Source organism: Amblyomma maculatum, chromosome 6 (genome assembly GCF_055883805.1).
Source record: "Amblyomma maculatum isolate TAMU_Amacu chromosome 6, ASM5588380v1, whole genome shotgun sequence".
NCBI classification, from domain to species: domain Eukaryota; kingdom Metazoa; phylum Arthropoda; class Arachnida; order Ixodida; family Ixodidae; genus Amblyomma; species Amblyomma maculatum.
Window position 1 is genome coordinate 36609684 of NC_139349.1, and position 26606 is coordinate 36636289.

General features: G+C 44.5%; 2 protein-coding genes across 2 annotated transcripts in view; one reads left to right on the forward strand and one right to left on the reverse strand.

The window, feature by feature from the left end:
- LOC146185524 (uncharacterized) overlaps window positions 1-24744 on the reverse strand; it is a 37246-nt gene extending 12502 nt beyond the window's left edge. Inside the window, exon 1 of the mRNA XM_084607849.1 lies at window positions 24009-24744. Within this exon, the coding sequence (XP_084463975.1) occupies window positions 24009-24744 (736 nt within the window). The remainder of the gene's footprint in view (window positions 1-24008) is intronic.
- LOC146185523 (uncharacterized) overlaps window positions 1-26606 on the forward strand; it is a 91092-nt gene that overhangs the window by 45260 nt on the left and 19226 nt on the right. The gene's annotated exons all lie outside the window — the stretch shown is intronic.

A 26606-nucleotide genomic window follows, 5' to 3' on the forward strand; every position in this document is an offset into this window, starting at 1 on the left:
GTCAAGCAGAATATCTTTCACATTTGAGGCGCTCTTTACTCAAGTTGCTTATCAGTGTTTCCATAGCACACACCACATTTTTCGCTCTACAGCAATGCAAAACCATTTGTTCTAGCATGTTTGAAGTGAGCGGCACGGGCATCATAGGCAACCTACAATGAAGTTTGCTGTGTCGATCGCCGCGCCGTAACACATATCCTAAAGAGAAGAGCAAATACTACTGAGGCGGCTTTTTAGGGCTTTTTTTACGCCACCTGCATGAGCTTACAGGGATCATACTGCACGCTGTCGAAGCTTTGCGTGACGTGTGTCAGATAACTGGGCTACATCGAGAGTGCCTGGGAAAGGACGTTTTATATATCACACGCGTATTCATAATGCTTGCGAACATGCTCAGTCGTTTATCGCGAACCTAGCGGCTAACAGCAGCATTTTTTAATCACGCTGAGGTACATTTGGAACGCTACCTATGCAGTGCAGGTTGGCTATAGGAACTGGACGACCGCACTGGCCGTTGGACGCGGCAGAATTACTTTTATTGGGGCCCTGGACTGAGGGTACCACCCCCCGCCATCAACATTAACCGCCATATCAGAAAATAAACGTTTTTCACTCACTTTGGCGGCAGATGGCATCAGGTCAGTTTGGAATCCGATGGTTCGTGTTCTCCTAGTCGGTTTGTGCCGAACGATATGTGTGTGACCAGTAGCATTACGTAATGAGCTGATAACTACGAAGTGTTGTGTGAAACCATGGCATCCCCTTTTACTAGCTGCAAAGCCTGGAGTCGCAATAAAGGAATGTATACGTATACGGACGCTTACCAGAATGTGTTCTATTGACGAAGGGAATAGATATATGACAGAGCAAAAGAGCAAAGGAAGGTTTTGTTAATTTAAAGAGAAGAAAAAGCTTCGAGTCACATATATATACCGAAAAGCGCATCCCATAGCCCAGGGCCTGTACAAGAACAAAAACCTGGTTTTTAGATTCTTTAGCAGAGAGTGTGATTACATAACTCACGCGTGAACGTTACTCGCACACTGGTAGTTGGATGCGCTGTTTTTGTGGATTTATTATTTGTCTCAGATAAAGGCAGGCGTACGCGCACGCTTTTTAATCACATTGACAGTAGATGGAGGGGATAGAGGCTTGTAGTTTCACGCGAGGAACAAGCTAAAAGAATGCAAACGCCGGAAACATACGGTGGCACTGCATGTTCACTCCAGCGGTTTCGACCATTCAGCCTTCGTTCAGGAACCTGTGTTCTTTCTATTTGAGTTACCCTTACCCTGAATTTATTGTTTGTTTTGCATGGCACGCAGAACAGATGTTTGCGAGATGACGCCTGGCGAAGGAGCCCAGCTGCACCTTTTTGCGCACAAGAGCTACGTCCTGCAAAGTAAACACTGTCATCTTTCCGGAGCGAACAGTTGGTCCCGGGAAAAAGCCCACGCTGGAGGGCGAGAACTCTTCTAGTCAATCTCGTGAACACACAATGACCACAGTTCTTTGCTCTCCGTGTATGCGTGTACTCTAACGTAGCGTTTGCGAACACGACCGAAAATTAGTCCCGCTCAGCTCACGCAAACGGCTCATTCGGACTGCTCAGCACTCCGAGTGTGTTCTGAGCGTGTAGTTCACTTTCACGCCTCCGAGCTGCAAGGTACTTTTCGAAGCGAAGCTATTCTGGATAACACGTCCCCGCTAAGTAGAAAGGGAAGCAAAAAAAAAAAAAAAAAAAAAGAAGAAAAAAAGGAGACTGAGAAGGAATTGGAGTTCCTTTTTCACGCTCCCGGCTATACCATTCTTTTTTTCATTAGTACACTTTTCTTAACCGCTAGTCAGAGGTGCCACTTCATGCGCAGGTAGAAGCGGACTTTCCCTTGTTTAGTTTGACACAAGCCCGTCTCCGCTGCACCTATTCGTTTTTATTGTATTATTTGCATGCATTTCTGATCTTGGTCACACACACAGGAAAGCCTGAGATTTTTGAGAACTTTCTCTCTGAGGCAAAGCAAATGCCTAAAAATATACCTTTGTCCTATCATTTCTTCCTTGCTTTCTCTTTCGAAACTCCCCCTTCCCCTCTACCCAACTCCTCCATCCTCTTTTTCCAATCGTGTATTTTTTTTTTTTTTTTTTGCCCATTGAATTTGGAAAGGCGATCAGTCGACTTCACACCGTGAATACACAAAGTAAACTGCCGCTAAATACCTTATGCCACCGAAGTCTAACCCGTAGCCGATATAATATGGTCTCGGGCATCGAGTACAGGATAAAAGAATGAACAGTTCCTGGCCAGTGCCACATGATTTCTGTTAATACTGTTCGGCACTCATGCCCCTTAATGCTATGTCGCGCATGAAAAGAACAAATACCCACTAAAGCGCCAGATGAAACCATGCTGTCGCTGCACCTGACTTTATTTTGCTCTAGTGTGGGATGAAAATAAAAAAAAAAAGCTTTGAAGACGTGCGTCCAATACTAACACTACAGTTAATCAAGAAATAGCACGCTTAAAATTTATCCCACCTTGTACGAAAGCTAATATATTATTTGCCATCCCAACACGCGAAGCAGCATAAACTGCCACAAACAAATTTCACAAGCGCTCCTTGACTCCTCGTACATCTCTGGTCTACACCTAACTTCGGTAATTTCAAGAAATCGCCGATATACCAGACGGGTGTAGGCAGGAAGGCCAGCAGCGGAGCCAACCATTCCTCCCCTTATTTTGGACCGGCGACAGGTGCGCGCCATCCCTCGCTCTCCGGTGCCGTGCTCGGCGGAGGTGGGAAAAGCGGGCGGGACCCACAAGGGGGACGTGGGGGTGGGGGGTTGGAAGCAGCCGGCAGCGGCCGCCATTCATCATGCACTAACTGGTCCGGCAAATGGAATTACCGCGCTCCTCGCGCACCAGGTGTCAGCCTCCTGGCGCATGCTGCTGCACTTACAATCGCCTTCTCACCCCCGTACTGCTTCTTTTACACACTCTCTCCCTCGTCACTCCTCTCTGCTCCTGGCTACAAGATCCTCCGACAAGCTCTGCTCGTCGGAAGCCGACGAGAGAAGAAGACGAGAAAACGAGCCTCTTTCACGGCCGCCGCCGCCGCCGTGTTCTTTTCGGTCGCGCCTGATGTATGCGTGCGCCGCGGCTGTGAAACGAGGCGTACGCACGCAAGTTCCTCTTCTCCCCTTCATCCCCCTTTCTTTTGGAAGAAGGCACGCGACGCGGAGCGTTTCCGCCGCTGTCTGTGTCGCACCGCGCGGTGCAACAGCGCTTGATCGAAGACGGAGAAGACGCTGCAGCTTGGCGCAAGCGGTCACGACCCGAGCTCTGGCTAAAAAAAGGCAACCGCGGCGTCCCGTTTGCGACAGATGATTATACCAGTGCTAAGAGTGGGAACGGGACCATGGAAGGCTCGAGAGTGGTGTGACAGAGCGCCAAATGCCGGCAGTGATGGTCGTGTAACATAACTGCTTGCATTTCTGCACGACTAGTGCACTGCGTTTGCGCTCTGGAAACCATTTTCTGAGCTCCACTTTATTAGCTGCTCAGAAGCGAAATACACCCTCCAGTCGGCTAGCTGTTCAGGGGGTGTTACGAGAGGATAGGTTAATTTCGCACGTCTAGTGAGCGCGCTGCTAAAAGAATAATAATTACTGAGCGCAGTAAACCCATTCATCAGCAGGACAGAATCCTGAAACTTATGATGTCAGAAGTAATGACATTTACATTTTCAAACTTTGTACTCTTGCACCTCGTCGAATATAATAGCGTGAAGGGCGTTATAATTATCGGTCTAGCGCTCAAACAAAGGGAGGTTTCGATTTTTTTTCTCGTAATGGGCTAGCTTTCATGCTTCAGTCGCTTCTTTGTCTCCGTTTTCTTTGGCTTTCATTCCACTTGCGCATTTTAAGTTGACTAAAAAGGCCCGACACACTTCTGTATTTTGCTGAATTTGTTTTAGCTCCCTTTCATGCTCTATGCTGCAGGTCTACTGAGCCGCACAACGTTTATTATCCCATGCAGCCATCGAGTAAATGGGTTACTCACATCTGTTTATTCGATTGCAATGGATTAAAATTTAATCCATTAAGTAATGCACTTACTTTTAGATTCCCTTTTATGACATTGATACTTATACAGATAGGCGAGCACGCTAGTCAAAGCTTCTATGGACATTTCAAATTCTTATTACCATGGAATTGAACTTGAAAGGGTGGCCATGGGCGTCCGGAAAAAGCCGATCTGCTGGCGCAGGCAAGCATACCATAGTGTCATTTTTTTTTAAATGTTTCTAATATCCCTCTTCATCCAGTGACAAAGCTAATCGTTCAGTGCGTCATATACATACATACAAAATTTTATTACCATTCATAAATACAGATTACATTCTCGTGCCCGCAGAAGCGCAGGTGCGCTTGTGGACGGGCCACGGCAATCGACGGGCGCGTGCTCCACTCCAAAATAAACAATAATAAACTAAAGATACATCATACAATATAGTACATGGCAAAAACACTTTCACGTAGCATGCTGTGTAGAAGTAGTAAACAACCATTTTTGTGCTTCTCGCTTAACTTGAGCAAGAGAAGTCAACTGTACAATTTCATTTGGCAATCTATTAAAGTGACAGGGAACGGAATAGGCACGACACCTTTTTCCGTAATTAGTGTACACCCTCGGGAGTTTAAAACGTTCATTCCTGCGAAACACTCTAGGTCTATCCTGAGGGAGTTTGAATTTATCCGAAAAATAAATTTGTTGTGATAAGTGCTAAAGCAAAAAGATCTGATAGAGGACAGATTTCTGCATTGATTAGTTTAGCATTCTCATCTAAGTTTTCTGGGACAGTCCCATACATAATATTATTTGCAATTCGGTACAGCAGTTTATTCACCTGAAAAATTCTGAAATTCGAACAAGAGCCATACACTGTGACACCATACCGTAATACAGATTCACCCAAAGCTCTAAAAACCATTTTACGGTGGCTGATTGGGCATGTGAACCTTAGCTTGTACAGTTGGGCTGAAACAGCTGGAAGACGATTGACAACATGTTGGATATGCGTAGTCCATGACAAATGTTGATCGAAGTAAAGACCAAGGTATTTTACTGTAGATGAGAATGGCAAAGCCTCACATTGACATTCACTACACCCAGCATCATGCAGAACAATTGTTTCACTCACGGGTACATTCTTGTGTGGGTTTCTAAATCACAACAGGATACTTTTGCTTTTATTCAAATATATTTGGTTCGAAGCAAACCACTGCACTATACTATAAACATCTGCTTGTATCAAGTCTCTGGCCTGTTCAAAGAATCGATGGGACATAAGTAGTGCTGTGTCGTCTGCATACTGAAAAAGTTTGGAATTGAGTACAAGATTGCTTAAGTCATTAATATAAATATTAAATAATAAAGGGCCAAGTATGGATCCCTGTGGGACCCCAAACTGGACTTGGACATAATCACTATATTGATTTTTTACCATGACGGTTTGAAAGCGATTCGAAAAATAGTTCTTAAAGAAAACTTGGTATGGTCCTCTCAATTCAACCTTATCTAATTTATATATCAGAATAGAGTGGTCAACAGTATCGAAAGGTTTAGCCAGGTCTAAGAAAAGCCTGAGAGAAATTTCATTATGATCTATAGTTTCATTTATGTGGTCCGAACAGTCTTTGAGCAGGTCTATAGCACTTAATCCGCGCTGAAAGCCATACTGAGTAGGATGGATTACAGCATATTTTGTACAGAATGCTTCTATATTCTTATAAACAATATTCTCCAAAATAATGCTTAAAGTAGGTAATATAGCTATAGGTCTGTAATTATTTTTATCCGTCCTGGAGCCCTTCTTCGGCACTGGCCTAACCACTGAAATCTTCAGTCCAGCAGGTATTTCCCCAGTTCCAATGCAGCCATGCAGAATAAAGAGCAGTAACTTTTTTATTTTGATGAAGTTTTTTTGCAAATCTCGCACTCTAATTTTATCATATCCCGGAGGTCTGTGGGCAGAAAGGGAAGCAAGCACTGTGCGCAGCTCATCTGTATCAGTTGACGGAAGAAAAGCAGAGTTGAGCAATGGCAATCCGATATAACCTGGATGGGGTTTAGGGGCATTCTGTTTCAGTTTACCTATCGAAGCGGCGAAAGAAACATTAAATGAATTCGCGATATCTTGAGGCGATTCACGTGGAAATGCTCTAACAAGTTTTTCATCTAAATATATGGTCCCTTCTACTTCATTTCAATGAATTAATCGCCCTGAGCAGCTGCCGTTGATGCAGTGGTAGCTCATTCGCCTACCAGACATTTGCCTGCTATGTCGTTCCTGCTGCTCTAATTGATCAATCGCAGCCACGCTGGTGGATATAACCTGCTTTTCATGGAGATATTGTCAGATATTTTCCCTTCAAAATAATCTTTTAAACCTTACCGCAGAAGCTCGTTTCTTCAAATGTTCACAAATACATTAGTCAGATGCACATCTAGATTTCTCATTGTGGCGATCGATATGCACGACAGCAAGCTGTCGGAGCGAGTAAAAACTCACCCACGCATCCTGAACACGCTTGTGCTTGAGTACAAAACGGCGCGCGACTGCGGTGAAGCGGTTCCGGTCGTCGCGAGGCCGTGGCGTTCTGATGAAAGAAAGCGCATGCGCTGCTAGACCTATTCTAGGGTTCGTAGCTAAAGCTGTTGCTGCACATGCTTCGTGCACATGGCTGCTGGTCCGCGTATCCCGCTTCCCTGGCCTGCCTATGCAGGAACCTGATCCGACGAATGTGGAAAATCCTTGTTTATGGTCATTTGGAAGCCGTTCCAGAAGAAACTTGCGCCCCAGTAGTCCAAGAAAATGTTTTAACTGGCACCCCTACGTACTCGAAAGAAGAATGTTTCGGCTGCAAGAGGAATTTTCCTTTATTATAACGTTACTCTTTTAACCCGTCTAGACAAGGGCCTTCACTGTATATGGCCCTACATGATGAAGGGAACAGGGACTGCCATATATCTAAGTTTCTCGCTTGTCACATGTCGAATAAAATGAAATGAAATGAATTGAGCCTATAAATAAAACGAGTAATGTGCACGGACTATAACACACCAGTTTCTTTTAATGATGTCTTTCTGGTATCCTTTTTTTTTCCTTTCAGCTGCAGTCTTATGCCAAATTTAATATGAAGCTTTTAGGGAATGATTATTATAAATGAGCTGTTGAGGAGCTATGTATGGAATTAGAAATGCTAGCGATAGCTATTGCGTCCAATGGGAACGCTTGGAACAATGCTCTAATATGAAGGCCCAGGAGCGATCCAGTGCAGCAAAGCGCTGTATACAAAAAATACTTCTTAAGGCAAATCTGAAGGGTCTTCTAAAGTGGGAGGCTGTCGAGTCTGGAAACTGAAAAGATGACACCAGTTTCGTGAAACGAAAGCTCGAGAGGCTAGCAGCTGTCACTGGTGCTAATCGACGAACGCGTATTGATATATATATATATATATATATATATATATATATATATATATATATATATATATATATTATAAAGTACAATAATTCAGAATTTCGAGATGCCTACCTAAAGATGAGGGGTGGCGATTTTACGCGTTCTGCTTAGCTGGTGACTTCTCAGAAGCGAGCTAGAAGCTCTGTTCTAACGCGCTGCCAGTGAAGGCAGGGGAGACCGGACCAGAGAAAAATCGCCGAGGCGCTTCGTGATGACAGAATACTACAACCTGCATTCTTCTCCCTCGCTGCTCTGTGGAGCTCTTGTCACTGCGTTTTGTTCAGCTATTTCGCTGTTATCAAGTGAATGCCACAGAGCGCAGCATATTTCAGCTCTCTCTCCTGTTCCTCAGCTCCACCACGAAAGTCCCGCGCGCTAGGGAAAAGCAAACCTCACGGCTTCCTCCGTCTCTCTCTCTCTCTCTCCTCTCTCTCTCTCTCTCTCTCTCTCTCTCTCTCTCTCTCTCTCTCTCTCTCTCTCTCTCTCTCTCTCTCTCTCTCTCTCTCTCTCTCTCTCTCTCTCTCTCTCTCTCACACACACACACACACACGCACACACGCACACACACTAGTATAGTTACCAGGAGCGGAATGAACATCAATAGGCCGGAAGTGACAATTATATATTTCGGGGTACCTTCATCGTGTCCGTGCCCACATTTAGACACCGTTGGAGAAACATATTACCACCAGCTGCAGATGATCCGAAGAAACGTCTGGTTAAAGGCACACAGGCATACATGGTTCCGCAAACGCAACCAATAAAGGATGACACAAAACTAGACCTCATCGCGTTAACAGCTTCTAATGCTATCACAGTCCCAAATCAATAACATTGTCAGATGTGGTAGTTTCTATGTGGGCACAGGTCACCAACACCCGCGGGCTCGAGCTTCGCGCGAGCCGGGGCCCCTATCAGCTGTCACCAAGCGCATACTGAAACACCGCAGCGCGCACTCAACCTCCGCAGGGAGGTTAGAGCTAACGCAGTTTTGGAGAAGCGAACAAGCTGCTTACCGAAAACTTGCTTTCCCATCAAAGAACGTGTTAGTCACTCCGGCCACCAGTTATAGCACCGAAAGAAACTTCTGCGTTACCGGATTCATTACCCGGGAGCGCCGGAAGTGCCTCGATTCCATGCATAACTTTCTGTCTTTGCACAATAAATTAATTCTACATAAGTGCTGGACCTCTATATATTCACCAAATTTGTCATTTCAAGCATCAGAACTCTGCATTTCAAGATCTTGGATAAACATATCATCCTGAAATTATTTCCTTCTGTATTATCGCTTCAACTGTAGTTATAGCATGACGAACCGGGCTGGCCGGACATGGGGCCTAAACCTGAATGCTGGGCCGGGCCGGGCTCAAGTCCTTTCAGAGATGAACCGGGCATGGCTCCGGTCTGTAGCGTCGGGCCTGGGTTGGGCACGGGCTCAAAAGGTTTGGCCTGTGCACACCTCTAGTAGAACGGCGTGGAAATGCTAGGCAAATTAAGTAAATCGGCCGGCCTTCATACGCTGTACTTTGAGTCATGGCCCACGTAAGGTGGGCCTTGATGTGCAGACCTCTCCTGTCTTTTGTACTGAGATGTGACGCTGGGTTATTATCGTTCGTCAGCAACTGCAAATTATAATTTTATGCGAAGCATACTAGCCGCACAACCGAGCTCTTCCTTGCTGCGCCGCGAGCTGCTGCGTAGCTACCACTTGACCTACATCGGCGCACCACGTGATATGACGTCACAACAGCTGTGAAAGCTGGGGCTCAACTCGTGCGCTCGCTTGCGGACGCGCAGCCTCCGCCGACGGCCTAACTCCCGCTCCTACCGCTAGGAGATACTGACGTCACGCAATTATATATAAGGCGACGCACTCGTTGAGTTAGTTGAGCAGCGAGATGTCGGCCAGGTAGAGGGCGGCTCGCCAGACCGCAAAGCGCAAGTTACAAACAGCCACGGAAACGGGAGAAGAACGAGAAGTACGGCTTGCGAAGCGACGTGCACAGTATGCAGCTAGACGGCAGTATGCAGCTATGCAGCACAGTATGCAGCTAGACAACCGATGCCGAGGTGAAGGATCAAACTTCGAGTACTTATTCGGTTCGAGCGGCGAAATGCTACCAAACGGAAAATGCGTGCTGAAGACTGATCATCATAGTGTATTTATTGGTTTGAGAAAAATAAAGGAAGAAGCAGAGTAACACATGAGTTGCTCTTGTCTATGAAATGGCTAACCAGGTATAGCCAGGTAATGTCTTGTCTATGAATGGCTAACCAGGTATAGCCAGGTAATGTTTAATTTTTTAGGCTAGTATGCTTCGCATCCTAGGCTTAACCATAAGCTAAGCCAGACCATTTTTTTCATCCTTCTAACGTGACTGTCTTCAAGCAAATTAATGACGACGTTGCAGCCATTTGTGGGGAGCAGGTTTGCGTCCTTTAAGAGCTGTATATATCCGTAATTTGTACATTCTTGACGCAGCACCAACACTCGCGCTTCGCTGTTTCGCACAGTTGGTGATTTTATACACATATTTGTATACGTAGCGAATGTTCTTAACAATGTTCGATTTGTATTCGGCTCGACTCCATGTGCATTTGATTCGGTTTTCAGTTACACTGTTGCATTCGATTCGGTTTGGAAAAAGTATACTCCTCCCACAGTCCTAGTGGCGTTAGCTACATAGATGCAGCCCGCCAGTAATGTGCGTTAGATTATGACAATTTTTGCAGAGTAGCCGAGCTAAAACTAAATTATGATCGAAACAATTAAAGGAGATTTTCATTTTAGGAATGGGCGAATTGAACTCTTTCTAACCAAATCGAACACGAAAAGTGTAGCTCTGCCACAGATCAAATAAGAATAGCTTCGCTAAACGCCTAAATGAATACGAATAATACAGAGATAGAATTGGATGAAGCACCAACGAAATGTGTAATGTATCCACGGAAGCTTACTGATTTTTGTGAATGTTAGTAAAGAACGAATAATCGTTCTAAACAGCGACGAGCAAGTAGCCGCGCAACCCTACGACACTGATACTTCAGGCAGTTACCCCTACAGCTGCCAAAAAATGCATATTTATTGTTTGTGGATTCTATGATGGTTAACGGCTGTTCTTCTTAACCATTATGAGATGCGCAGAAACAATCCAGCATATCTTTTCTATGACCATGTCGAACATATTACCAAAAAGCCAATAATTTCAGTATATAATCTCACTTCATTAAGGTATGCTGAACCTGCATGAACACTCCTGCGTCGTAATGTCTTGGAGGCCTTGAATGAGCACTTAAACATTTGAGCGCCACTACTTACTGGATTGCATCCAAGGATGCGGGATCGAATTCCGGCCGCAAAGGCTGCTTTTCGATGGAGGCGAAAAGCAAGGCGCCCGTGTGCTGTGCGATGTCAATGCACGTTGAACCCAATGCGGTCGAAATTTCCGGAGTCCTCCACTATGGCGTCTCTCGTAGCCTGAGTCGCTTTGTGACGTTAAACCCCGTCCATCCAACTAGAATGCACAACTTCATGGTACTGAAACTTTCGTCTCACGCAGATCAAGCGATCGTCGCAGTTTGCCGTGAAGCGTCGGTTTTGGCCCTGCATGGTTTTTGAAATAGTCGTCGAAGAAAGCTGACTCCTGCTTTACACCAAATCCTTGCCATTTATTGCAAAAGCAATAAAAAATTCCGAACATATTCGATTCATTGCTCATGATTTAAAATACGCGTCTTATCCGTTCGAAGGAAATGAGGGAAAAAAAATAATTTTTAAAATTTCAAACTCAAAACACCTGCCCCGTACCAAATGCAGGTCACATTTTAACGCGGAAAAACTAAGTAAAATTAACACCACCGTTTCTCAGTCGCAGGAATGAGTAATAGAATTCAAACAAATGTATAGTCACCTGAGCAGTAATGACAATCAGAACTAATTTAGCCGCTTATTTTGAAACAAGGTCATTTAATATATACCAGCGATTAAACAGTCAAAGCACTAGCACCTCTTTTGTCACGATGCCATAAATGTGAGACTGACATACTCACTGCCGAGCCGCACATATTGAAATAATTTCAAGAAGCATCGCCAGACAACGATGACAAATGCGGAACTGCAGATTCACCAACAAACCTATGGAGACAACGAACATCACTGGAACCAGTGACGTTAAACGAACATAAGGCTCCTCAGGAGCCTTAAACGAACAGTGTTTTGCGCGCCATCTAGGTAGTGCTAGAAGGACCTTTTTGTTGTGTCGCTCGCCTTTGTGAAGAGGGGTGGCGCGCTAATCGCGCTCCCAGCTAGGGAGCCTACATGTTCGCCGTGGCGCAACATGTAGGCTCCCTAGCTCGTAGCTAGGGTGCCTACATGTGGCGCGTGGCGCTACATGGGCTCCCTAGCCTCGTGCATGGAGCAAAGCTTTTTATCTCCATAGCCAAGTGCTCATGACTCGAGCAGCCCTCGTTCCGCAGCCTCGTAGCCGCTCCAGTATGGTCATGACTGGGTGAACCCGTTTCGTTGGCTGCATTGCTCTTGAGATGGTTTGAAACAACCAAATATTCATTCAAGAAGCGCGGCGACTGCGTTGTAGCTGCAGTGGAGCAGCCGCACTTTGTGCGCGTTTGCTTATCACTGAATGCAAATTGTTACCTTCAGTTTTCGGAGTTTACGATGGGAGACACAAACTCGCTTAATCTGTCATTTATTGAACGGTAATGTTTGGCGGGGATCAATGAATTGGGACGTATTCGGACGTTTATCAATATTAGATAAACCAAACTAAACATTCGCCTATTTATTTTTTCCCAGGTCATCGTCACGGGAGCTTGTCAATGCAGTGAGGACAAGAGAGCAGATAGACGCAGTAGCACTAAAATTAACTCTTTATAGGGCTGACTTGCTCCTGGACAAGAACTAAACAAGTTGCAGGCGGCGATTGCTGCAAACGAGTTCGCTAGTAATCGAACTACGAATACCCGCACCAATCGGCAGTATTCAAGTTCAAGTCGGCGAAGATCTAGATATACACATCGGCCAAAGAAAACTGAGAAAGTCTAAAAATACGGAAAGGGCTGGCTTGCCTGAAATATCATTCGAGACAAATATCGGTGTATCTCGCCGTGCGAAGAGAGTTAAAGCTGTGTTTCGCGACATCAATCGTGAACAATTGAGCACAAGATGTCCTGTGCGCTACAATCATTGGGATAGGGCCGCATGCCGGTGACGGTTGAAAACAACAAATAAAGATTTAAATATCCCGCAGCAGTATAACTAAATATCTGTTCCAACTCATGCGTAATGTAAAATGTAAAATATAAAATGTAAAATGAATTTTGTGTGCATTGTAACTTGGCACTGATATTGGTATTGATATATTTATGTACTTATCCTGTTTTCTAATAACCCTTTCTTGTTGACGCGGAATACTGCAAGAAACATTTAGCCCTTTGCCTTGCGACGTATTTACCGGCCAAGAGCATTAAAAATAAATAAAATTCCCTTACGGACGACGCAACATTCCGTTACTGATTTGTCTAACATGGGGCAAAGACGATGTCATGCAAACACAATCTAGTAGAGTCGCTTTAGTATAACTTTCCATCCGATGAAAGAAAAAGTATGCGTCTCGATTTTCTGGAAACGGCCTATGGGACTTTGAGCAAATGCATACACCTACAGAGCGAAAGATAACGACTTATGATGGCTGCCTAACTTTCGCTTGAGGGAACCTTCCACCGGTAACCCAACGTAGTTATGCATATATTTAGTTGCGGCCCATTGAGGTCTGCCCATCGCCATTATTAGGACTGTTAGATTAAACCGTTGTCTCAGCATGAACGTTCTATTTTTGTCCATATCGCCCATGCGACGACCCGGACAAGGGTCATTTAATAATTCTTTCTTTCTCTCTCTCTCTTTCTCTGGGCACAGTAGTCGAGCATCCTAACCCCTGCGCCACACTGGCGGGGCGTATATATGGTGCGTTGAGATAAGAATGGTAATCGAGGTGCAGTGGCAATTTTTTGTTTTTAATTACAATTTTATATGCGCTAGGCAAATGTCTCGACACAGAGATATCGTTTTTATTTTTGCAAGACATGGCATTGTTTTTCTCGGGGAAAAAAAAATCGTATATCACTACAGGTGGAAAACGCCGTTTTTGCCATAAAAATAAAAGTTGCACGTTTCGAGACCTGCTTCTAGCATGCTAAAATTTTGACATCTATTCTTTTTTTACCCGCTAAATCTGCGAAAGTTTTACTTTTACGGGACATTTTGAAAATATTTTGTTGTTGCAGTTGATTTAGTAAAAAATCGCAAACGTTGGTCCAGAAGAAACGCGTTACAAAAAAGTCAAATTTGAACATTAAATACGGGCATGATGCGTTATGTTTTTAGCATTAGGTCTTTTTAGTTTATTATTCAGATAATTTCCTTAATTTAATTGGGGGCTCTAGACTGCTAAATGTAGTCTCCACAAGGCATAAAATTCTCCAATAAAAAAAAAGCATCATCTTCGATTTTTATGAAAATCCCTCTCAATATTTATTATTAGCCCAGAAATAATACGGCCTGGAAAAGTGTTGCATTATATCGTTTAAACTTATAAAAGTAAGTATAGAACTGAGGGCAGATTTTGAGAAGTCTCAATATTGAGCCCTACATTCTGGCGCGCGTTGCAGGTGAAACTTTTTCTCTGTATTATCCACGACTATTACTTTGATATCGGCCAAAATTGAAAATAATCAAGAACGAACAACTTTGACACGCATTAAGAAACCTACTGCATCTTCAATATTAATCGAATTCTTCTAAAAAGTATCCAAAGTACTTTATAAACATCAGGTACTAAAATGTATTGCACTATGTAAACTAAAGATATAAAAATAAATATAGAACTAAACGCACGTTGTCATTCTATAGAAGTGCTTATGACTTCCCCTTAAGGAATAGGCGTCAAAAGTTCGATTTAGTATCTGCTGAATTTAGTTAAATTTTAACTTATGCAGCATAAAAATCCCTCTCAATGCATGTAAAGTCATTGTTGATAGTGTTGATGATATTTTAAAGTAGAATAAATTCGTTATTTCTGGCAATTTCATGGGAGAACGCAAGTGACGGTTGAACTTTTGAACTTGTCTCTATCTTTTTTTTTTTTTTTGTTATGAAGTGCTGTGCTATTCAGTCCAGTTCTTGATTCTATTATTTTATTTCTCCTTTATTTATACCGCGCGACTGGCGCACGATAGCCTTAGTTGCTTATGCACCATAAAATGCATCACATCCCATTTCTCTTTCATGAGAAAAATTAACAATACTCTATTCTTGAAGACCATTTTTCTAATGTGCACATAATTACAATCGTAAGTACAATGCTTTGCAGCATGACAGTTTAGGTGGCATTTTATATTTTTTTATAGCAGCAGCACGAATGAGACGCGATGAAGAGCATCTTGTCGACATCGCCATGTATAGCTTTAAAAATAGGCGAGCCATCACGGAGCGAAACCGCCGTCCACCTAAACTGCAGGTTACGTACACTTTGCAGGTTAGGTGGACGGTGGGTTTGCTTTTGGCTGGCTCCCCTTTTTTCAGGGCTACATGGCTCTGCTGAGAAGAATGCTCGTCCTCTCGGCTCATTTGTGCGGCTGCTATAAGAAATATAAAATGTCACTAAACTGTTATGCTGCGAAGCATTTTGCTTATGACTGTAATTATGTGCACACTAGAAAAATGGTCTTCAAGAATAGAGTAATGTCAATTTTTCTCGTAAAGGAGATATGAAATAATATAATTAAGAACTGGATGAATAGCCCCGAACCTCGCAAAGAAAAAAAAAATAAAAGAAAACAGACAGGAAAAAGTTCAAACCAATGTCACTTGCGTTCTTCCGTGAAACTGCAAGAAATTGCATATTTATTCCACTTTAAGCAATCATCAACACTACCAACAAACAGAAAACGACTTTACATGTATTGAGAAGGCTTTGTATACTGCATAAGTTAAAGTGTAACTATAATCCGCAGATACTAAATTGAACTTAAGCACTTCTAAAGAATGGCCACATATGCCTTCAGTTTTATATTTATTTTTGTATCTGTAGTTTACATAGTGCAATACATTTTAGTACCTGATGGTTATAAAGAATTTAGAATTGTTTATAGAATTTGATAAATATCGAAGATGCGGTAGATTTTTAAATTTGAGTCAAACGTTCCTATAGATAATTTGGAATTTTGGCCGAATTTATAATAGTATGGAGAAAGAACAAACCCCTCTAGAGCTTCCAATTTTTGCAGAGAACTATTCCTGGATAATATAAAGAAATAGTTTTAGCTGCAACACTTGATTAAGTAGTGCCAGAATGTAGGGCTGAATATTGACAATTTTCAAAACCAGCCCTCAGTTTATGCTTATTTTTATAATTTTAAACAATATAATTCGACACTTTTTCAGGCGGTAATATTTCTGAGGTAATAATAAATCTTGAAAGGGATTTTCATAAATACCGATAATGATGTTTTGTTTTTCTTTTTTAATTGGAATTAAAGTTGCGCCTGGCTGTTTTCGAATCTTGGGCGAATTTGATGCGTTGTGGAGAACACATATTGCAGTCGAGAGTTCCCATTTTTGCCTGAAATTAATAAAATTATCTGAATAATAAACGAAAAAAGACGCGCCACGTCCGTATTTAAGGTTGTAAATGGACTTGTTTGTAACGCGTTGTTGTTGGAATAATTTTTGCGATTTTTTAGCAAATCAACTGCAACAACAGAACATGACTTTAATAACTGCCGTAAAAATAAAAGTCACATAGATTTAGTTGTAAAAAAAAAAAAATGACAAAATTTTAGTACGCTAGCAGCAGATCTCCAAACTTGGAACTAGCTGTTTATTATATTGTCCAAGCGCTTAGGATCGAATAAAATGCACCAGTAAACATATACAACTACGCACACCACTGTCTTTCATTGTTGAGCTCTAACGACAGCTGCGCTTAATACGCGCATACCTCACGTTATGACGGCCATTCTTTAGCATCAATGTTTTCACCCCGGATACTTTTCTGTTCCATAATTGTGGCTTTTTTTTTTTTTTTGGGGGGGGGGGGGGAAGGGGGGTATACATGACAGACACCTTGCGCACCGCCGCGGTGGTGCAGTGGATATGATGCTCGACTATTGTGCCCAAGGATGCGGGATCGAATCCCTGCAGCGGCGGCCGCTTTTCGATGGAGACCAAAAGCGGCGCCCGTGTACTGTGCAATACTCATTAAATTATCCAAGGTGGTCTAAAATTCTGCGGCCCTCCACTACGGCGTCTCTCGTAGCCAAAGTCACTTTGGGACGTTAAGTCCCTTAAACCAAACCGAACAGAAATTTCGCAATGGCACCTATGCACACACCAAGTTTTTGCACATAAAGCCGACCATTCTACTCAACAAACGTGTTTTTCAGGTGGTAAGATAACAGTTCCAAAAAGGATCCGGTTGTGATTACACACTCATTTTAGAACCCGCATTCATGATTGTCCTCCGTAATACATTTCGGAACCTACTGGATGAGTTAGTCTGTGTTTGTTTTGCGCTGTTAAATCACCATTATGATACATTTGTTAGTAGCATCACGATCTATGGCGGGGCAGCAATTTTACACGCAGTCACTGAGAGCTCTGAAAAAATAGCCAACAACGGTCATTACGTGTAGCAGTAGTTGTCAAGGGACTGCTAGATAGAAGCCTGGTAGGTGGCGGTTTATAAGAGGGCATGCTCTTTCTGCATGAACAAAATTAGAAATAGGGAAATCTGCATTGCTTCTTTTTATCGAAAGCCGACAGCCTAAGCAATCTTGCTTACATATATTCTGACCAAGTTTCAGCCTTCCCCCTAATTTCACTCGCGATCAAGTTGCTACACGCCTAATAATAAATACAATATTAATTCATAATTCCACAGCAAACGTTAAAACGTCTTATTAGCACTGCAGGCAATCAGCAAGGAAATATACGACATTGCGATCACGTGCAATGGATCAAAAACAATAAGCTGGTAAAAACAGTCCGCGATCTTGTCAGCAAACACAAAACCACCGAAATACGACAACTTTCCGTTAGTAATTATACTTTTAAGAGCAAGAAGGAACGCGAGTCATAATATTTCTTGCGCAGCATGTGTATAAAAGAAAACAACAAGCTTAGCTGCCGCCGAGACCAATAGTCTGCGTGTATTAGCTCGCGCTTCTGATACAACCCACTTGCTTTCCGGGCATTAGCCAACCAATTTGAAGTCATTTAGTATGAGATGTCACGGCGTAGCCACAATGCAAACTATGACAAGGCTAATCTCCATTCCCGAGCAGGAAAATTAAAGCGTCTGATTGCGAAATCTATCATCTTTAGTATCAGAGGTAAAAGCCAAAGCACGCAAGGTAGAACAGGGTCCAGGCAGATAGTTTGTAACTACCACAGCAGGCTATATTTTCTAGATATCTGTCTTTATACTTAGACTTAGAGGCCCCAAAAGCAAGTAAACGCTCTTCCTCTTCGCTCCCGGGCTCTCGGACACAGCCTCTGAATCTTAGTGGCGAAACAGACACCACATTTAATCAAAGAAGAGGTGTACGCCAACATAATCATCCTGCCCGTGCCTATCCTCATGTTTCTAAGGGACGGATATGTTCTTCTTTTCTTCCTTTCTTTTTGATTCAGGAAACGAAGAGCTTTCATTGTGTTGACGGCTGAAACGAGTGGGTAACGTCGCGGTCTGGTATCGTACGGAAAAAGCGGAGGGAAAAGAGTGAGACGGGGAGGAACAAGTTTAATCAGCTCCGCTGAAAGCGGCATTCAGAGGCGCAAAGGGGATCGCCGCCATGGTCTCGATTGGATTAAATTGCGGAGAAAAGATGGCAGTAATAAAGAACTCGCTCAAAGGGAAGTCCGATGAGCGTAATGAGTTCGCGCAAGCTTCCTCGATGGTGTATAGTGAAGCCGGCACGAATTACTGGGTCTCATTCCTAGATTCTGCGTGCCGGCAGATTTTGGTGAGGTGTGTTTCAATCAGTACTTGAATCCTTTTGAAAACGGGTCATGGTTTCTCCATGTGGATATAACTAAACCCGCTTTAATGTAAGCGACAACATCGTTAGAAAAGGGGCTGGGGGATGCGGACCTGGCGCAAACCGTGAATGCTTCCCAGTGTCAGCTCCAAAACTCTTCTCCTACCTCTCTCCCTGAAGAATGAAGCTAATTTATTCCGATCGATGCCGATCTATAGTGAAGGACACTGCATTTCTTCGTTTCATCCGCTGCACTTGAATACCTGTTCGTGAAACGTAGTTTCCTCGCAAAGGACTCCTGATGTGCATGTGTCCAGCCCTGTACTAAGGGATTGATTTATGGACGGAGAACAGAAGTCACACAATTCAGGTCCCACTAGAATTTCTTTATAAGCGTTTCATTTAAACGGAGCTACACGAGATTAAATCCTCTGCTCCCTTCGCCTCCTTTCAAACAGTGACCTTTCCCTTTACTCCTTCTCCGGAAAACCACGCGTGTATGTACTCCACGGAGTAGACACCGCCTTACTTTGACGTGAACATTTTGTTCCAGCCGCAGACTGATGTTCAGTGCATCTCCATGCACATATACACTCTTACTCAAAATTCCGCTGGTCACATGGCTTGCTTACGCCACGCTAGAAGTCTTATCGCACCGCTAGAAGCCGACAAGCATTTATGGCTGTGCACGATGATTCTCGTCATCTTGGGAGGGTTTATAACTATGGGAACGGTGCTATAGTGCCTTCACATTATCACTAAAAAGCGAACAAAGGAAACTTAAAAAATTTCGTAACGAATGTATATAATCCCGCTTGCTTCGCCATGTCGATCCCTGTCGTTATGAAGCCAGTGATTCTTAAATCTGGCTCTCAACTCGAGAGCGTAAGGAGAACGTGTCAGAGTGGGTGCTGTGCGCCTTTCGCTAATGTTATCCTAATCGCTGGGCGCTGATCCCTTGTCTCATGTCCGCTCGCGGTCCCGTGTCAGTTTGAGGCTACATGGCTGACATTTAATCTAGGTCAGAAGTCTTACTGATATAATAATGTTCCTGCTAAAAACAGTATTCCATTCGTATTCGCACTCGCAGCCCACAAATATGAACACAAAGGCGGGTGTTTGTGCTGCTGAGATAAAGTACGTAATGACAGGCTAGATTAAGCTGCCCCAAGGTTCAGTAGTAATAGCACTACGTTGTTCCAACATGTAAATGTCAGCCACCTCTGTGTACTATCAGAAGCCTTATTTCGCAAACGAATTGAAAACAAGGTATATATAGACAAAATTAAAGCAGCGGCTAGCCCAACAGTCATAGATGTGTACACGCCGCATTTTTCAACAGTCGAAACAATTAACGTCATAACTGATTTCTCCTAGTTATGTTTCACACATAACTTGATTCAGAATTTCATATCAAGTCATCTGTCCTACGACGCCGCTTAAATCCGGGATCTTTTGCTGCATTTCGCAATATTAGCATTTAAGTATTATGAAAGATGGTTACAACCCTGTTATTATTTATCAATTAATTTATCAATTAATTGGTGCATTTCGAAATATTAGCACTTTTCTCCAAGTGTGTTCCCTTCTTGTTTGCTATTTGTGTACTACCTGCGAATGACTTCGTTTTCTCCGTACTGCCTCTGGGCTCTGAAAGTAAATAAATAAATTTTTGGGCCCCTTGGGTTCTTAATGTGCACCGGCACAGCGTCGAAGATGGCTATTTTTAGGTTTGTTTTATAAGAACCGGGTAACCACTGCTGGTGTTCCGTCTCCCAAATTATATCCCAAATGGCAAAAGCAATGTCTCAGGCTAGACACATGTCGGGTAACCAACGCTCTAAAATCTAGAAAAAGCACACGATTGAGATCAGTAGCTTCACATGCCTTTGTCCATGTTTTGAAACAGTGAGCGAGCAGCGTTCAGCAATAAGCACGGATGTAAATTTCACTCATCCCTTACATGCACTTGGTTGCCAGTGGAAAATGAGTTTAAAAGGACTCAATCACATATATTATGTCCCTGTGTAGTCAAAACTGAAGTACAAGTTTACCTATACATTTTTTTTTGGAGCGATAGCTAACGGGACGGTATAGAACAAACAAATGGTTGTATCACAGACCTCCTTGTGAAAGGAAATTGCACAGTGGGAAAAAAAAAAGAGTAAAAATGTCAAATTTGACGTGCAATGAATGAATAAAAAAAAAAAAAAACACCAGAGCCAAGCCTTTAAGGGTATGCCACGAGGTCGTTAATGGCCCCATGTTCGGTTTCCCTTGCCACACCTGGTTGGCGCACATTCATTTTGCTGCTCTCGTAATCGCTGCTTCCTTAATACTTGCCTCTCACACATACATATTAGCGTACAATTGTAAGCTACTACATTGTGCAAAACACTACCCGACGTAGACACGAAGCCCCGCTATAACGAAGCCCCGCTATAACGAAGCCCCGCTCTAACGAAGCCATTAAAATGTGTCTGCGTGGCCTAGGAGTAGCGTGCTATACACGAGATCCAAGGCTCTCGGGTTCAATTCTCATCGCACAGGAGCTATCCGAGTTGGTTGCGCCTTCCATCTCGGCAGTGTAGTCTGCTCTCATGATATCAGACAACCTGTCGACCAATCAACCGCGGACCATGTCAGCTGCGAACTGTAGTACCTACCAAAAAGAACCTACAACGCCTACAAAGTGGCTGCATTTTCTGGGCAATGGGACCGTTAACGCCATCGAGTTCATACGTGTGTGTCACACTCTCCGGCTCCACACCGCAATGAACAGAGGACCGCGCACCACGTGGCTCTTGTTATGGAGGCGACGGTCGAACTACGGACGTTATGACATAATATGCTTTGCGCCTTTATGAATGGCGGACTCGTTGGCGGTCACTTGCTACGGTTCCTAGTGTTGTGAGTAGAGCATTTTATTGCAGCGCTAACGTTACAGCGGAATTTAGGGAAATCATGTCAGCAAGCCGAAGTAATTTATCCCTACACAGCGTTTTAGTATGGTGTTCCGAAAGCGTTGAACGCGGCCTATTCTGTGTATGCCGAAATGCCTTTATTATTGGCTGCCACTTCTGTAAACTTGGTTAAATATTATATTATATTATATTATATTATATTATATTATATTATATTATATTATATTATATTATATTATATTATATTATATTATATTATATTATATTATATGTGAAGGAGAACAAGCAGAGACGCGGCCGTTCTTTCGAACACCCAGCTTTATTCTATCTTCATCGTCGTCTCCTTTTCTCCTGCACTGCTCACTTCGTCGTCGCCTAGTACATTACACTCGGCCACGACTGCGCTCGTTCCTAAATAGAGCACCACGGCATCGCAGACATCTAATCTGCTGCACATGGCGTTTTCCTTGGGCGCTTGGGCACCTCAAGCACAAGTTCGCTCGCTGGATAATCACGCTCCAAGAATACACATATGATGTGCGACATCGGGCAGGGGCTCTTAACTGTATTGCAGATGCCTTGTCGCGACACCCCAGTAGTGACGGCTACTCTCGGGCTCGGCACAGCGAAAGTTGGCTCTTATTTTGTCAGCAGGATATAAAGAAGGCCCAAAGCGAAGACAGAGATTTGGCGGCTATCATGGCTTCCCTTGGGGACACTGGAAACAACTCCAAGTTTGTGCTGCGGGATGCTACGTTATACCGCCGACATTGGCTCAAAAACCGCAAGGAAGAACAGCATCTCCTCGTACTTCCTGCTGCTCTCCGCGGGCAGGTGCTCCACGCTATTCACGACTCCCCCACAGGAGGGCACATTGGTCACCGAGCCACGTTACGAAAGGCGCAGGAGCGCTTCTGGTGGCCCAAGATGAGCAGCAACATCCGCACGTACGTTGCCAGCTGCGAGGTCTGCCAGCAGTACAAGCGTCTTCCAGGCTGTCAACCCGGGCTTCTAACGCCAATCCCTTTGCCTGAGACTGTATTTGACACCGTAGGGATCGACCACATTGGACCTCTGCCGACATCAGCAGTGGGCAACCGGTACATATTAGTGGCTGTAGATTATCTGTCAAAATTTGTAGAGGTTGCTGCTGTACCCTCCCTCGCTGCACACTACGTCGTTGAATTTTTACAAGACCGGTTCGAATGGCGGCATGGGCTTCCACGAAAACTAATATCAGACCGCTCTGCCACCTTCCGGAGTCGCGAAATCCGTGCCTACCTGCGCCGGGCGGGAGTTGAACACCACTTCGCATCGGCGTACCACCCTCAAGCGAATGGTCTCACCGAGCGGACGAATCAGACCATACAATCGCGACTCGCTCCCTTCTGCATGAACAACAAAAAAGGCGAGGCAGACTGGGACCAGCACCTCCGGGCGGCGGCCTATGCTGTCAACACTTCTGTGCAAAGTTCTGCAGGAACGACGCCTTATAAAATTGTGTACGGACAACAGCCTCAACTTGCAGGAACGTGCAACTTAGAATCGCCTATCAACATCGGGACTCCTGTACCGCGACAGGCAGCTTGTCAGCTCATCAGGTCAGAAGCACGGAAAAGAGCGTCTCGGGCGCAACAGGCACAAAAACGCAACTATGACCGCCGACATCGACCAGCTCCTCGCTATAGAGTTGGAGATGAGGTCTGGGTGCGACGCGGCCTACAATCAACAGGGTGTAAGTTGACCGCACTGGTTGACACCGGTGCTCAGCGAACGGCATCGCAGACATCTAATCTGCTGCACATGGCGTTTTTCTTGGGCGCTGTCCTCCTGTGTAGCCATGATGATATTCGCACCAATAATCTTTGCTTATTGTCTGTTTCACCGATTGGCGCGTTGCTCTCTATGCGGGACTCTTTGGGCAGTTGCCGCTTGGGCCTTCTGCCGAGGCCTTGATGGTAGTCATGCTCCTGAACTTTTCTCCAATGCCAGTTATTTGCTGTTGACTTGCTCTCCTTGCGCGGTATTCGATGCTTTTCCCTGATCTGGTACTGCCATCGTGAGGCATCCGCAGTGGTGACAAAAATTGAAGAAGCTTCACCACAGTACTTCTTGCTGCTGCCATCGTTTCCACCGGAAGCACCGCGCCATGCACAGCTTCCCTGAGTATGCCGGTAGGTGTGGTTCCTACCTTCCCGACGAACTTGCGCGGTATTCCCATCTCGCACACTGACATTGGCCGCAGTGAGGCCTTTTTTCCCTGGAATTACTTCACATTCAACTTCCTGCCCTTTCCGGATGCGGCGGAGTTTACGGGAGTGTTGTAACGCGGTGCGGTGGACAAAAATGTCCTCGCCAGTGTCAGTTCGGTTGATGAAGCCATAGCCGCCTACCACGTTAAACCATTTCACAGTCCCACTCATGCGCTCTCGGGAAACAGAGGCTTTCTTTGGGTGTTGTACCGCTTCTTGTTGGTGTTGCATGCGGTTAACCTCACTTTTAGGATGCTCGCCCACGGGCAGGCTAGAGGCGGTACGGCACGAGCGGAGCTGCACATTACCGTTTTCGATGGACAGAGCCACGTCCCCGGACATGAGGTAGTCTGCGCCCAAGATGAGGTCAGCCGGCAAGTCCGCAAACACCGGGACGCCCACCAAGACCTTACTGCCAGCCTCAGTCCGGATGCAGATATCGACTGCACCGACGGGAACAGCGCTTCCCCCCAAGCCTTGCAGAGGAGACGAGGTCCATTGACTCATCGGGCCCGGTGCATGACGTTGAAGCAATGCCGTTCGCTGAGCACCGGTGTCAACCAGTGCGGTCAACTCGCCGATGCCGTCAACATGAACCAGCAGGAAGGGAAGAGGGTGGTTCTGGAATTGTATGCGTGGGCGGGCAGCATGAGGACAATCTTTGTACATGTGGCCCTGTTGTCCGCACGAAAAGCAACCGCGGCGTTGCTGTGGTGCTGCGGCAGATGTCCCGGCGGCAGCAAGGATCCCGCGACGACTGGCGGTGTCGTGCAAGGAGGCCGCTCGGTAGACAAAGACGGAAAGGCTGTCAGTGTCCAGTGCAGACATAATCGATGCGTGGGTGGCATCGTGAAGCCCGTCGACGATGTATTGTTTGGCTGCGGACGTGGGCCACTCGATGTTGCAGGCCTGAAGAAGACGGACCTTATCGTAAATGTAAAGGGCAACGTCTTCACCTGGAGCCTGGCGCCGCGCTTTCATCGTCGTGAGTTTGGCGTCGTGCGCACTGGCCAGGGGTGTAAACGCAGCTAGGAGGGCAGAGGTCCAGGCCGACCAAGTGGTGTAGCGGCGGCCTTCGTACTGGTGCCAGGCACGGGCGGCACCACGGAGATGGTCTTCCGCGACGGCGAGCGTGGTGGCTGGGGACCAAGCGAAACGCCGGGCCGCAGCGTCGACAAGTTCAACCCATGCTTCGGCGTCATCAGAGAAGCCACGGAACTCCGGAAGCGGTACCGGTGGTACTGGGCACCCAGAGGACATCGAGACGCGGCCAAGCGCTGCGGCGAAAGTGGCGGTTACCTCCCGGAGGGTTGAGAGCACTTCGGGAAGGAGGGCCGCCAGAGCCGAATCCGCCGAGGAGGCATGGACGCCGTTCTCTGGTGGAATAGGGGTCCCAGGCGCCGAATGTACTGGCCGTGTGACTGCCCGGCCGCTTCGAAGGAGGAGCGGCGGGTCGTGGAGGTCCGGGTCGGGCCCGACGTTCGTCGACTGCGCCATTGTGAAGGAGAACAAGCAGAGACGCGGCCGTTCTTTCGAACACCCAGCTTTATTCTATCTTCATCGTCGTCTCCTTTTCTCCTTCACTGCTCACTTCGTCGTCGCCTAGTACATTACATATATTATGTTATATTATATTATATTATATTATATTATATTATATTATATTATATTATATTATATTATATTATATTATATTATATTATATTATATTATATTATATTATATTATATTATATTATATTATATTATATTATATTATATTTATTTATTTATTTATTTATTTATTTATTTATTTATTTACTTACTTAATGACACTGCAATCCACGAAGGATTTTAGCAGGGTGGGAGTATAACATTGCGGGAAAACAATGATCGTATATTGTATTTTTTTATATAAGTTGCCCCTAAATGTAACACATGAAGGGGGTATGATGAACAATTATGATGAACAAGTGCAGCAAGAATCATAAATTAAACATTGAAAAACAACATCACCAAAATATTCTGCACATTTCCGTCACAGCAATGTAGCTCTTGAATTTATTTTATGTCAAATTCTGGAACGATGTCCAATATCAAGTTATTTCATCCAATGTTAGTACGCGGTATGAATGAATTGGCATAAGATGATAACTCAACCTTTATGCGCTGAACTTTGAAATAATATTCACATTGTGGAAAGATGTCAAGCGGTGAGAAACAAATCACTGCGAAGTAATAGATGATGATAAAGCTTAAGAAAAAGTGTTAAATGCGTATGTTTGCGACGATATGATAAATCTCTCAGTTCGACACATACTTTTTAATACTGTAACATTTGTGCAAGGTGAGTATAGTCTGAAAAAATAAAACACACTGCACGGATCTGGAAGGATTAGACATTGGCGATAAAGTAGACTCGATCAGGACCCCAAATAGCCGCAGCATACTCAGTTTTATGGCGTATTAAAGTGGTATAAGAAAGGTTTCTAATGTGGATAGTTTGATGGTTTGAGGCTACGTTTAAGGAGATCAAGTATGCGGTTAGCAGATGCTATTGTGAGGTCGGTATGGTGATGCCATGCTAAATCAAATTGCAGGTGCACCAGGGTATTTGCACGTTGGTGTTATTTCTACAGAATTATCATTAAGAATGTAAGTAGTTAGAATGCGAGATGAACGACGAGTGAAAAATACCTGTTTTGTTTTCGAAACGATTAGCGTCATTACCCAGGACGAGCACCATGAACTTGCTGCGTTCAGGTCAGATTGCAGGGGCTGGTGGTCACAATCAGCAGTAACATTAAGGTAAATTCCCAAGTCGTCCGTGAAATGATGAACTCTAGACTATACAGAAACAGGTAA